Here is a 14,109-nt window from a genome sequence, read left to right on the forward strand (position 1 = left end):
TAAGTAGAACAAAAGAGAGAGTGAGGCCTGGGGCCTTACGGACAGAGAACGAGTTAGTCTGGATGAGAATTCCGAAGAGTTAGGCAGAAAAAGGCAGTGCTCCGGAACTTGAGAAAGACGATTGAAGACTGCGAGTCGCCAAGAGATCATTGAGAAAAGACGACAAAGTCAAAAATAGACGAAAGGTCTACGACAAGAAAAGGGTCACGAATAAGAGGGAGATCTGAAGTTGTGTCCTACCCAAGAGTGCGTCGCTATGAAAACCCTGGGTATTTCTATTCCTTTCCTTATCCTTCCTTATTTCTTCTACTTTTCTATTTTCCTTAGTTTTAAGATAGTTATAAGTTAGTGTAAGTTGATACAACCCGCGTCTGACTGTCGCGCGTTTATGAATTATCTATTTGGAGGACAAGTACTTAATGCCTATGTATATAAAATTCATAAAGTTGTAAAGTTGGGATCCGATATAAAAAAACCTGTTCAGAGAAAATTAAAATACTTTGTGCTGTAAATATTACTAAGTGTTTTTTTTTTTTTTTTTGTATCATTTCGCTTGCGGAATTAAGTACCTCTCGTTACGAACATCACATTATTATACTTCTATCCTCTATTATGTAGGAGTGAAGAAATGAAGCTTTCTTGATGATTTTTGTTATCCATTTGCAACCTGTGTGACCATTTATGATCCACATTTATCCAAAATACTGATGGTTGTTTTAAATTTGATCTATATAATTAATTGTTGGACTGTGAATAGGATAAGTTAATAATTAAATACAAAATAATTTGTTTAGAGGTTGGCAGTTAAGTCACCATTATAATTTTAATAATTATAATTAAATTAATATTGAATAAATAATTTCAAATATTTCCTCAATACTGGTGCTTCAATTCTTTAATGTCTTGGTAGAATTTTTCTCCATTTCCTTACTGATATTACTAAGATTATCTGATGATAAATCACACCACTGATACCAATAATCATCAAAAAGAACAAAATTTTACTGTAACTAACATTTTCTTCCATATAAAACAGACATCATTAGATTTAACTGATAGAACATATAATGGAACATGAAAAAAAATTAAAATTGAAAACTTCTTAACAGAACTTTTTGAAAATACAGATTGAGCATGCATTCAGTTGCACATGTCAGATAAGAAATATTAATAAAAGCACCAGTGAACACTGCCAGAATCAACAGGCTGACAGAAGTTTTTGCATTTCTCAACATTTTAAGGTATTCCAAGTCCAAAGTATGCAATCAGTCAAAAAATGACTGATTGTATACTTTTCCTCTGTTATATATATAAACCAGCTAAGAAAAATAAAAATGTGATATGATGGAGAAATTTGGTTATTGAATCTGAATTATATGCTTAAGATTCTATCTAAAAAACTTATTTAATTTATAGTGGCAATTCATTGCGTATTTGTGAATAACATATGCTATCCTATAGAATAATAATCTAACATTGACTTATTTAACTAATTTTACTTTTTATATTTTGACAGGATGGTGAAATATGGAACCAAGATCCTTGCACTGCTTGTGTTTGCCAAGTAGGTCACATTGTTTGTCATATCCAAGAATGTCCTCCAAGTCCTCCTTGCAAAAATGTAAGACAAAAAGAGTAATTTAAATTAATAATTTAAATAAATTTTTTTACTGATATAAATTTACTTTACTCATTTATGCATAATTATGAGCATATGATTTAAATAATAATGCTTTTGTTTGAGTAATTATCTAAATATTTTGAAATGTTAATTCTTATTTAGTAATTATTGTGATGTTAAAAACTTTGTTTCGGCAAAAAAGTTGCATAAACAAACTTTATGGTAAGGTAGCCTTTCCTTTAGGAATTATAAATCACATAGTCTGCAAATTGAGAATGCAAGTTTGTTGACCTATTTGGATCACTGGTGTATTTGAAAGTGTCTATGTCTATCTTGTTGCTCTGTTGTTTGAGTCAATTTGATTTGACTTATCTATTCTTTGTTCTCCAATAAAGTCTTTGTCACGGTGTGTCTTTGGCTTTCTGTGACTGATTATTTATGATGTGCTTTGAATTTTGTCTTATTGTGGCCGTCAGCCATGATATTGGATAGTTGTATGTTTTATTTGGATTAATCTTAGCCTTCTTTCCTGTTTCTTTGTTCTAAATTCCTTCTAGAACTTTCTTGTCTAACCCTTTTTGCCCTTGGGTAGGATTATCGTTTCCAAGAAAATAAGTAGAACAAAAGAGAGAGTGAGGCCTGGGGCCTTACGGACAGAGAACGAGTTAGTCTGGATGAGAATTCCGAAGAGTTAGGCAGAAAAAGGCAGTGCTCCGGAACTTGAGAAAGACGATTGAAGACTGCGAGTCGCCAAGAGATCATTGAGAAAAGACGACAAAGTCAAAAATAGACGAAAGGTCTACGACAAGAAAAGGGTCACGAATAAGAGGGAGATCTGAAGTTGTGTCCTACCCAAGAGCGCGTCGCTATGAAAACCCTGGGTATTTCTATTCCTTTCCTTATCCTTCCTTATTTCTTCTACTTTTCTATTTTCCTTAGTTTTAAGATAGTTATAAGTTAGTGTAAGTTGATACAACCCGCGTCTGACTGTCGCGCGTTTATGAATTATCTATTTGGAGGACAAGTACTTAATGCCTATGTATATAAAATTCATAAAGTTGTAAAGTTGGGATCCGATATAAAAAACCTGTTCAGAGAAAATTAAAATACTTTGTGCTGTAAATATTACTAAGTGTTTTTTTTTTTTTTTTTGTATCATTTCGCTTGCGGAATTAAGTACCTCTCGTTACGAACATCACATTATTATACTTCTATCCTCTATTATGTAGGAGTGAAGAAATGAAGCTTTCTTGATGATTTTTGTTATCCATTTGCAACCTGTGTGACCATTTATGATCCACATTTATCCAAAATACTGATGGTTGTTTTAAATTTGATCTATATAATTAATTGTTGGACTGTGAATAGGATAAGTTAATAATTAAATACAAAATAATTTGTTTAGAGGTTGGCAGTTAAGTCACCATTATAATTTTAATAATTATAATAAATTAATTATTCATTTAGAATTTTTGGAAAAAAAAAATTGGCCTGGAGTGTGGCTTAAACCTGACAATTACACTACTCAGATCTCTATCCAATATTCACATCCAGAACTATTAATTTAGGTATCACTGTACATGCCACTCAATGGCACTGACTGAGGACAACTTTAAGCATTCAAGGCCCTTAATTTTTAATTACAGATGGCATGTTTTAATTTTGGTCCTAAATTAAAAATTAATTTATTATAATTATTAAAAGTGTCATGAGATAGAGGTTTAACTGCCTACTACTAGACAAATTACTTTATATCTAATTATGAATTATGAAAACATTTTTCTGAGTGTAAATTACATTAAAACTCTATGCTATTGATATTTTAAGGTTTTTTATGGTGTTTTGTTTGTTTATGTATTCATTTTTGAGAATAGTGGAATTATCAATCGACTAGTTCATTTGCTTATACATGAATGGAATTGAAATGACTGATGTATGGGGCCGTACATAAATTATGTAAGGTATTTTAGGGTGGGTGGGGGTCAAGGATTTCTTACGATTTCTTATACGGGGGTAGGGGGTAATAGATCTTGTCTTACGTAATATTCTTATTTTTATTTTTTTATCTCGTTGAACGGTGAAGTTTTGAATTTGGCTTTAATTTGGCCGTTTCTATTAAGAAGCTCGTTGTCTGATGTGATAAAGTAATAACGCTAGCAGAATCATGCTCTACACGATTTTTTCATGGGAGAAAGGCTGTGTGGTGGTTTCTCTCTCTCTCTCTCTCTCTTTTTTTATTAGATTAAGTGCACCACTCCTATGGGTGTATAACACTAAGAATATATAAATTAAAATACATGATACAAAGTAAACATAAAATTAGTATTTGGCTTTTAGTAAAAACCAAAATGTAAAACTAGAAATTATAACTTATAAATAGTCTTTTCTTCCATGTTTTTGAACATAATTGTAAAAAGCACGAAACAGTGGTTTCTGAACAAGCTTATCGAGTGGACGTGGCTACTTGAAACCAAGCGTAAAGATTTCTAATTTCGGAATAAGTGTATGTTGATCGTAAATTGGACAATGATACATCGTATGGTCCACGGTGTCTAGGTTTTCTGTAGAGCAAAAGCAAGAGGCAGTTTCTGTCCAGTTATACATTGCCAGGTAGCTTCTAAAATTATCATACTCAGTACATAGTTGAGCAGTAGCAAATGTTAAATCTCTAAGTGGTGATGAGAACCTGCATTCAACGCTAGGAAAATAAAGTATTGTTATTCTACCAGTTTTACTACTTGACCATTGTTGATTCCACTTTTGCATAGTGTTGTCATGAATGTAACTTTTAAGGCTGCTACAGCGTGAGAGAGGGATGTGAGTGTAGAAATGAGAAAGGCTAAAAGTCGGCTTTTTCATTTTTTAGTATGCCAGTATGGCCAGGAAAATATATAAAAGTTATCTTATTTACAAGATTTTTAATATGGTGCTGGATATATGCGATTTTATTGCTATTGCAATTGGGATTTAATAGAGCTTTCATGACAGACTGAAAATCACTGTAAATGTTGATAGACAGAATTTTATTTGGTAGTGAAGTTGCCCCCTGAACAGCTTGGTAGTCGGCATTCTCTTCAGCTTGAGAGATGTAGATATGTGGGAAGTGTCTGTACCTTCTAACACATTTTGGGCAAAATATGCCGGTTTGGAAGAAGATTCAGATACTTTAGCCGACAAGAAGAGAGCTTTTGGACCCATCTGTGTAGATATTAATGTCTGCGTGGTTATCTATGGAGGGAGCGGATGACACCAAATGTAACCTGGGAATAACCTTGTTTACGGGTTGATGATCACAGATGATAGGGTAATTGCAATTGGTAGCGTATGAAGAGCCGTAGATAGGAGTAGACTGTTTTTGAGCCTTGATGTTTGTAGTTCTGATGTAGTAGTTTAGAACCTTTTTTACAGTACATAGTGGCAAAGGAAGGAGCTCTGCTAGTATCAGAAGCATTAGTAGAAACAGTTCTGCAGCACTTTGAAATTCTGATGGCAAACTGTCTTTGAAGAGAGAGTAATTTATTGCTACTGAATTTTTACTAGTTACATGACCCCAGCTAGAGGCCGCATAAAGTAGCATTGGTTGTATTGCCCCATTATAAAGAGTTTTATAAGCTTTATGATTTAGTCCCCAGGTGCACCTAGCACATTTTAGCAGCATGTAGTGTTTATTTTATTGACCTTATCCAAGATGTAATTAATATGGCAACGGAATATGGTTTTTTATTCTCTCTTGTTATAATTTTCTATGACATTTCTGTTGACACGTGCACTTGCTAGTCGATCTGGCAAAAGTTTTTTTTGCGTCTTTTGTGAAAATTAAAATTAATATAAAAACAAATATTATGACGTTGATTAATAATAATAATAATAATAATAATAACTCTCCCGTGGTCACCACCTGGTCGTGGTGGGAGAGCCCAGTAGTTTTACAGNTAAATAATAGTACATATTAATTAACTAATTAATAATTATATATTTTGGACCTAAGGTTTTTAGGGTTTCATAGAAAAATTTTTTTGGTTAAGAACTGTCTATAAAATTATGCCAAAATATTACGTAAGATAGGGAAGGGGAGAGGGATCAAAGAAAATATTACGGTTTATTACACGGGTGGGTGGGAGTCTAGAATGGCCGAAATCACCCTTACATAATTTCTGGATTGCCTCTATATGATTCTGATAAGGTTTATAATATTTATCAAACTTAACATAATATATGTTATTAATTTGTTGTCTCTCTTCAGTAAACATAAATATCCTTATAGTTTGTTTCCCTCTTTTGCACTCTACAATGTGTACATTGCTACATTGGACTCCATCCTGTTTTTTGTCCTTGTATAGTCTGAAAAGATGGTGAGAGGAGATCCATTCATAAGGTCAGAATTCTGATACCATGTTATGTCATTTTATTAAACTTAAAAGGTAGAAATTACAAAAAAATATGTGATTGTTGGGAACAGAGATAAAACAAAGTAGCTTCATACTGGACTCAGACAAAGGAACTTTGTACTACTAATCAATATAGTGGCATCCCCTTTTAAATTCCATTGCATTTGTAGAGTTGTGTGATACAATAATATGTATTTAACATTATCAATTGTTGTAGAGCTTTTAATTCTTTTGTAAAGACTTTTCAAGTGTTATAAACATTCAAATATCCATTGAAACTTAATTTGTGCATTTAACCTCCCTTGCCTTGTACATTTTTCTACATTTCTAGTCAGTTGTATTTTCAAAAGTTAGTGCAACTTTTGTTTCAGAAGACAATTTACAACAAAAGCAATACATTGCACTCTGTTTTCAAATACACCAACCAATAGTGGTGATAATTTTTACCATTTAAAGCATTTGATAGTAGTAAATTGGATTAAATTTTCTGTTTTGTAGTTGATTGGTTGGTAGCTTGAATTTTTTGCTTGGATTTTTAACAATCTTTTCCAATATTTTCTTAATCAGATTTTTCAAAAGGAATAATGTGTCTGTAGTAGATAAAAAGTTTTATGCTATTTCATTTTTGAATGTGTTTTTTTTTAAGATTATATTGTGGACTGAAAATGTTTGGGATAATATTAGAATGAAATAGGCTTCAATAAAGAAGTTTCATTCATATTTATAAATGCTTTTCTTGCTTTTTAGAAAAGAGTTGTTGTTTTTTGAAATATTCTTAAAATATATTTTTAGGAATTATTACGTTATATTTCACTCATTTTAATATTTCATTTTATTGAAAAAGATTTATTTGGAAATTCCTAAATAATATATTAAAAATTTCATTTCAGGGGCAGATTTTAAGACAAATAAATGATGACTGCTGTCCTTCTTGTGTTTCTTCAGAAGGTAAAAACATTTGTTTTATCAACATCCATTCTACTTAAAAAACCTATACTTATAATATATTTTTATTTTATTGCAAACTGTTTTTTAAATCAGTGATGAGCAACTTTTTCTGCCTGTGGCCACAAGTGATTTATGCTTCCAACAGGCCACAAACATTTTTTTCTTAATTAGTAGCAGGCTTCCCGCTAAAAATTTTTTTATTGGTTTTATATGGAAATTTAGAACCAGTAGAACCCATTGGTCCAGTAGACCATATTGACCCAATAGGATTTACTGGGTCTAAATTTCCATGCAAAACCAATTGGGACTAATTTGATCTAAACTTACACTTAAAATTTAGTTTTAATTGAGTATGAATTACGAACTTGAATTATCCGTCTAATTCATTATTATTTTTAATAATGAACACTTCATTGAAATAATAAATTGTTTTTTTCAAAGTTTATATTTTTAATATGTAATGACGTATCTAAGTTTAGAGATTTGTGTATATAGTGAATTAATCTATAAACGTATGAAGACAAGAAATTGTACATGTAATAAGACTATTTATTTATAATCAAAGTACAGTATTAAATTTATTTTTTCTGTTTAAAGCCTTTTCTCTTAATGTTTGCTATTTTTTCACTTTCTTTCGCATTAATTTTTCTTCTTTTGAAAGACATTCCTTGCTGTTCACATCATTTTCGTAAAAGACCTTTTAAGGGAAAAATAGAAATAATTAAAATAATAAATGACAAAAAATTAAATTAGGATAATATAATTAAAGAATCTTCTATTAAATTTTATTTCATGTTAGATTCAAAATCTGTGTTCTTACATTTATTATAATCTAAAAACAATCTCTAAAATAATAACTCCTTACATTCAGGATTGGTATTTTATCTTGAAACATTTTCAGAACTTCTAGCCCAGTATCAAGAAAGATGAAATAATTTTAAGGAAGTGCATTTGCAGCATTGAGTGTTTTGTTACAACTGCATATAAAACTTCTATCAAAATTAGAGGAAAAAATTAGATAAACTTTAAAAAATGCAATGAAAAACATATTGTAAAACTTTTTCTGAAGCAAAACAAACACTGCTTTCCACAGAGAAAACAAAATAACTCAATATTGATTAGATTATCAAAGCTAATTTGATAAGAGATCAAAACAGCTGTAAAATCATAAATATGTCAAAAATGCACATATATACATTATTAAATATTAATTTTTTAATAAAATAATCAACAATTTTATAAAATTTATAATAATACTTACTGTTAATATTTTGTTTGGAGACAGTGCGTTTTTAGTTGTATCTTTTGTTTGGTTGCATAATTTTCCATACACACTTTATTCAGAAAGTGTTTTGGTGCCCCACATTGCGACAGACAATGAATTTGTTTTTGAGTTCTGAATTATGTTCCATTTTTCTTTATCTATGAAAATTTCTTTATTAAAATATATGTATAAAAATATTTTACATTCAGCAAAGATCAAAATTTATAGTTTTTATGGTAAAATAAACAAACAACACACTACAAAGAAAAACACATTTAAAAGAAAAATTAGTAATAATTTATCTATTTAATCTTAAATAAATAAATGAATGTAATATTTCACATAAGTAAAAATTAACTTTATTTTCAATTTCTATTGGATAATTTTGATCAATAAATTTTTCATTGTCTATATTGTTATCCTATTGAAACATATTCTCTACTATCTATTGATATCTCCTCTCCCTCCTTCTTTTCCACCCCTTTCCCTTACCCTCTTTTCTGCCGGCTAAACACTTTGTGTACAACCAATGTCTTTCTTGTATGTATCCTATTGAAACAAAAGAAATTATCAGTTATAGAAAATAAAATATAAAAAATATATGCATTTTACATTTGTTACTTACTACAGTGGTACCTCAGGATACGAACACCCTAGCATACGAAATTTTCAGGATACGATATGAAATTCAAACATAATTTTGCTTCACGATATGAACAAAAACTCACCATATGACGTTACATTAGTTCACAGCGCCATTTTTTATTCACTTCTGTTCATCGGTCTCAGCCTGTTTGCTTCATCATGGAAGGATCTCACTCGATAAAGGAAGTCTCGAGGTATTATCAGAAAGTGACTGATTTTATTGAAAAGAAACATTCCGAAAAGGTTCACACTGGCCATATTGCCACTCAGAGTAATGACATTTGCCAAAGTCATTTTAGAAACATTTTAAAAAGTAGGCAAAGCCAAACCTCTTTGGATAGATATTTTACCAAGCGACCTCTATCCAGTGAAAGTGCTGGTGGAAGTGAAGGAAAGAAAGCAAAAAGCAGTGAATAAAAATTAAAAAAATATATATTTAATACATTCTACAAAAACTGCATACTTTTGTTTATTTCTCAACATAGTTGCTGTAAACATTGAGACATTTATCCCAGCGTGACATTAATTTGAACATCCCTTCATGGTACTGTTGCTTGTCAAGTTGCTTGAAGTAGTCCAGCACGGTGTCTTCCAATTCCTCCTGATCTGCAAAGCGTTTTTCCACCAAAAATTTCTTTAAAGGTTTAAATAAATGAAAATCAAAGGGGACTAAATCTGGACTATACTCTACACATCAAATCAAACCAAACTGTAATTGTCACAATGGAATTGGGAGTCCTGAAACATCCTCCATATAGTCCAAATTTAGCCCTCCATTGGATTTTCATTTATTCAGATTTAAAGAAATTTTTGATGGGGAAACGCTTTGCAGATCAGGAGAAATTGGAAGACATCATTCTGGAGTACTTCAAGCAACTTGACAAGCAACAGTACCATGAAGGGATGTTCAAACTAGTGTCACGCTGGGATAAATGTCTTAACGTTTAAAGCCATTATGTCAAGAAATAAACAAAAGTATGCAGTTTTTGTGGAATGTATTAAACATTTTCTTTAATTATAAATGTTAGTGTAATTTTGGCCTGTACCTTATTTTAATAACAGACTCCCCTATTATATTATAATATTAATATTTAATTATATAGGTAAATGTCTCTTCAATCCGAACAAAATTTCGGTAGACTTTCTCACAGCTTCAACAGGTTAAAAATCTCCTTTATTGTTTTTCACATATGCATTTCGGGCAAGTTTAATTTTCCTGCCCCTCTTCAGTGCTACAAAACAAATTCATATTGAATTTACACAAAACAACTTTATAGTAGAAAATGTTTACAAGACATAAAAAGACACTTTATAATACCTTAAGATTTCCCACATGTTCTTTCATCTTTTTTACAGTACTTGTACTATCAATTTACAATGTTTTCAAATTTATAATTTTCTCTTAAGGGTGTTTTACATCGAAATCCGTACCATTATGCTACACAACTAATTACAAATTATAATTATTAGTAACATTTTAAATCACTTATTTATAACAAATTTTTTACTTTAAAAAAANTAGGCAAAGCCAAACCTCTTTGGATAGATATTTTACCAAGCGACCTCTATCCAGTGAGTGCTGGTGGAAGTGAAGGAAAAAAAGCAAAAAGCAGTGAATAAAAATTTTAAAATATATATATAAAAAACAATACTAATTTTTTTATCTTTTCTAAGTTATTGTTACATTATGTTATGTAAGTTAAGTTTTAGTATCATTTCCCTTCTCCCTCTCTTCAGCCACCAGTTTACACCTCCACCGTCATCTATCCTCAAAGGTAAAGTGCAAATAAAAGTACATTTTTTTTATCAATTATTATTCTATTACGATTATTTATACATTTACAACTACAAAACGCATTTTTCAGTGTTTTCCTTAGTATAGTTATTTTTTTTTTAAATGTATTACTTAGCTTTAATTTGAGTGTGTTCTTCATGTTGGAATGAATTATTTGGTTTTACATGTAATCGTATGGGGAAAAATGATTCACCTTATGACATTTTCATGATACGATTACCTAAAGATTAACCCCTTCTGGGTTCTTCTTCAGGTAAATCAGCTGGATCGAACACGAATATGAAAAATTTGAACAAATCCGAATGCTGTTGAGTTTGAATTGTTCGGTTTGTTGTGTATTCTGTCACATGACATGTTTGGAAGTGCTCGAACTTAACAATCAATGTCCAAACGGAAGAGCAAATTATGTCAAAATACATAATATATGTGAGAGTGAGATAAATAATTAAGAATAATCTCACATGTTTCCCAGTAATTTTTTCTTTATTCTTTACCACGTAATAAATAGTATAATGCTTTCTCTCCATATGCAGTAAGTTCTGCCATGTCATGGAAAGGCCAATGTCGTCTCTTGTAATAATGCATTAGGATGTGTCGTACGCCTCAAAATACGCCTTACTGCATACGGAGGAATGGCATTATACTATTTATTACGTGGTAAAGAATAAAGAAAAAATTACTGGGGAACATGTGAGATCATTATTAATTATTTATCTCACTCTCACATATGTTATATATTTTGACATAATTTTCTCTTTCATTTGGACATTAATCGTTAAGTTTGAGCACTTCCAAACGTCATGTGACAGAATACACAAACAAACCGAACAATTCAAACTCAATGTTCGAATTTGTTCAAATTTTTCATATTTGTGTTCGATCTAGCTGATTTACCTGAAGAAGAATCCAGAAGGGGTTAAGAAAACATTTGTTTTGGAAGATTAATCTCTGTATGCACCAGTTATAGGTTCAAGTATTTCATATTTTGCTATATACAACCCAGTGTGCAGTTGCTGTGTTATAATTTGCTGCAATTTGAAAAATTGCAGACCTGTAAATTCCAACTGTCTTCCATCTTCCTTCCTTAATCTCAAGAATAGAGTTAGATAAATGAAAACCGAGACCAGACACAAAAAGCTTTTGGGCAGGAGGCCCTGATTAACTATATACAAACTTCCATTCTAGACTGAAAGTCACATGATTTCAATTCAAAAATTATTCCCTGAAAGGAGTTAGATAGATAATCAGCACAACTCTATTGCTAACAGGAAAAGTATGATGTATGGGGGCAAGACTACTAATTTGAGGTGGAAAACATAGATCAAAACTTGCAGCCTGGCAATGTGACAATGTCACAATAAATAATTGCTCATTAATTTTAATTTTATTTTTCGTTTTCATGTAAAGGTCAGTTTTAATTATTGTTTTATTACTTTTAAATTTAATTATTATTTTTAGTTTTAATTAAAAATAATAATTAAATTTAAAAGTAATAAAATAATAATTAAAACTGACCTTTACATGAAAACGAAAAATAAAATTAAAATTAATGAGCAATTATTTATTGTGACATTGTCACATTGCCAGGCTGCAAGTTTTGATCTATGTTTTCCACCTCAAATTAGTAGTCTTGCCCCCATACATCATACTTTTCCTGTTAGCAATAGAGTTGTGCTGATTATCTATCTAACTCCTTTCAGGGAATAATTTTTGAATTGAAATCATGTGACTTTCAGTCTAGAATGGAAGTTTGTATATAGTTAATCAGGGCCTCCTGCCCAAAAGCTTTTTGTGTCTGGTCTCGGTTTTCATTTATCTAACTCTATTCTTGAGATTAAGGAAGGAAGATGGAAGACAGTTGGAATTTACAGGTCTGCAATTTTTCAAATTGCAGCAAATTATAACACAGCAACTGCACACTGGGTTGTATATAGCAAAATATGAAATACTTGAACCTATAACTGGTGCATACAGAGATTAATCTTCCAAAACAAATGTTTTCTTAACCCCTTCTGGATTCTTCTTCAGGTAAATCAGCTAGATCGAACACAAATATGAAAAATTTGAACAAATTCGAACATTGAGTTTGAATTGTTCGGTTTGTTTGTGTATTCTGTCACATGACGTTTGGAAGTGCTCAAACTTAACGATTAATGTCCAAATGAAAGAGAAAATTATGTCAAAATATATAACATATGTGAGAGTGAGATAAATAATTAATAATGATCTCACATGTTCCCCAGTAATTTTTTCTTTATTCTTTACCACGAAATAAATAGTATAATGCCATTCCTCCGTATGCAGTAAGGCGTATTTTGAGGCGTACGACACATCCTAATGCATTATTACAAGAGACGACATTGGCCTTTCCATGACATGGCAGAACTTACTGCATATGGAGAGAAAGCATTATACTATTTATTACGTGGTAAAGAATAAAGAAAAAATTACTGGGAAACATGTGAGATTATTCTTAATTATTTATCTCACTCTCACATATATTATGTATTTTGACATAATTTGCTCTTCCGTTTGGACATTGATTGTTAAGTTCGAGCACTTCCAAACATGTCATGTGACAGAATACACAACAAACCGAACAATTCAAACTCAACAGCATTCGGATTTGTTCAAATTTTTCATATTCGTGTTCGATCCAGCTGATTTACCTGAAGAAGAACCCAGAAGGGGTTAATCTTTAGGTAATCGTATCATGAAAATGTCATAAGGTGAATCATTTTTCCCCATACGATTACATGTAAAACCAAATAATTCATTCCAACATGAAGAACACACTCAAATTAAAGCTAAGTAATACATTTAAAAAAAAAATAACTATACTAAGGAAAACACTGAAAAATGCGTTTTGTAGTTGTAAATGTATAAATAATCGTAATAGAATAATAATTGATAAAAAAAATGTACTTTTATTTGCACTTTACCTTTGAGGATAGATGACGGTGGAGGTGTAAACTGGTGGCTGAAGAGAGGGAGAAGGGAAATGATACTAAAACTTAACTTACATAACATAATGTAACAATAACTTAGAAAAGATAAAAAAATTAGTATTGTTTTTTATATATATATTTTAAAATTTTTATTCACTGCTTTTTGCTTTTTTTCCTTCACTTCCACCAGCACTCACTGGATAGAGGTTGCTTGGTAAAATATCTATCCAAAGAGGTTTGGCTTTGCCTACTTTTTAAAATGTTTCTAAAAAGACTTTGGCAAATGTCATTACTCTGAGTGGCAATATGGCCAGTGTGAACCTTTTCGGGATGTTTCTTTTCAATAAAATCAGTCACTTTCTGATAATACCTCGAGATTTCCTTTATCGAGCGAGATCCTTCCACGACGAAGCAAACATGCGGACCGGGACCAATGAACAGAAGTGAATAAAAAATGGCACTGTAAACTAATGTAAAGATGATCACAGATGATTAATAAT

General features: G+C 31.0%; 1 protein-coding gene and 1 long non-coding RNA gene across 4 annotated transcripts in view; one reads left to right on the forward strand and one right to left on the reverse strand.

Annotated features, from left to right (window-relative positions):
* LOC111640784 (extracellular matrix protein FRAS1-like) overlaps positions 1-14,109 on the forward strand; it is a 57,134-nt gene that overhangs the window by 28,647 nt on the left and 14,378 nt on the right. The window contains exon 9 of the mRNA XM_023386844.1: positions 6,900-6,957. Coding sequence (XP_023242612.1) covers positions 6,900-6,957 — 58 coding nt within the window. The remainder of the gene's footprint in view (positions 1-6,899; positions 6,958-14,109) is intronic.
* LOC111640785 overlaps positions 7,498-14,109 on the reverse strand; it is a 20,121-nt gene continuing 13,509 nt past the window's right edge. Inside the window, exons 2-4 of one of the 3 annotated variants that reach the window (XR_002759317.1) lie at positions 8,219-8,379; positions 7,823-7,949; positions 7,498-7,654 (exon numbers count right to left, since the gene is read on the reverse strand). This is a non-coding gene — a long non-coding RNA (uncharacterized LOC111640785). Of the gene's footprint in view, positions 7,655-7,822; positions 8,380-8,713; positions 8,818-14,109 lie in introns of those variants that run through there. The other 2 variants (XR_002759316.1, XR_002759315.1) reach the window with 2 other exon arrangements.

Source organism: Centruroides sculpturatus, unplaced genomic scaffold (genome assembly GCF_000671375.1).
Source record: "Centruroides sculpturatus isolate CEXI.00-Female unplaced genomic scaffold, Cexi_2.0 scaffold1478, whole genome shotgun sequence".
Taxonomy (NCBI): domain Eukaryota; kingdom Metazoa; phylum Arthropoda; class Arachnida; order Scorpiones; family Buthidae; genus Centruroides; species Centruroides sculpturatus.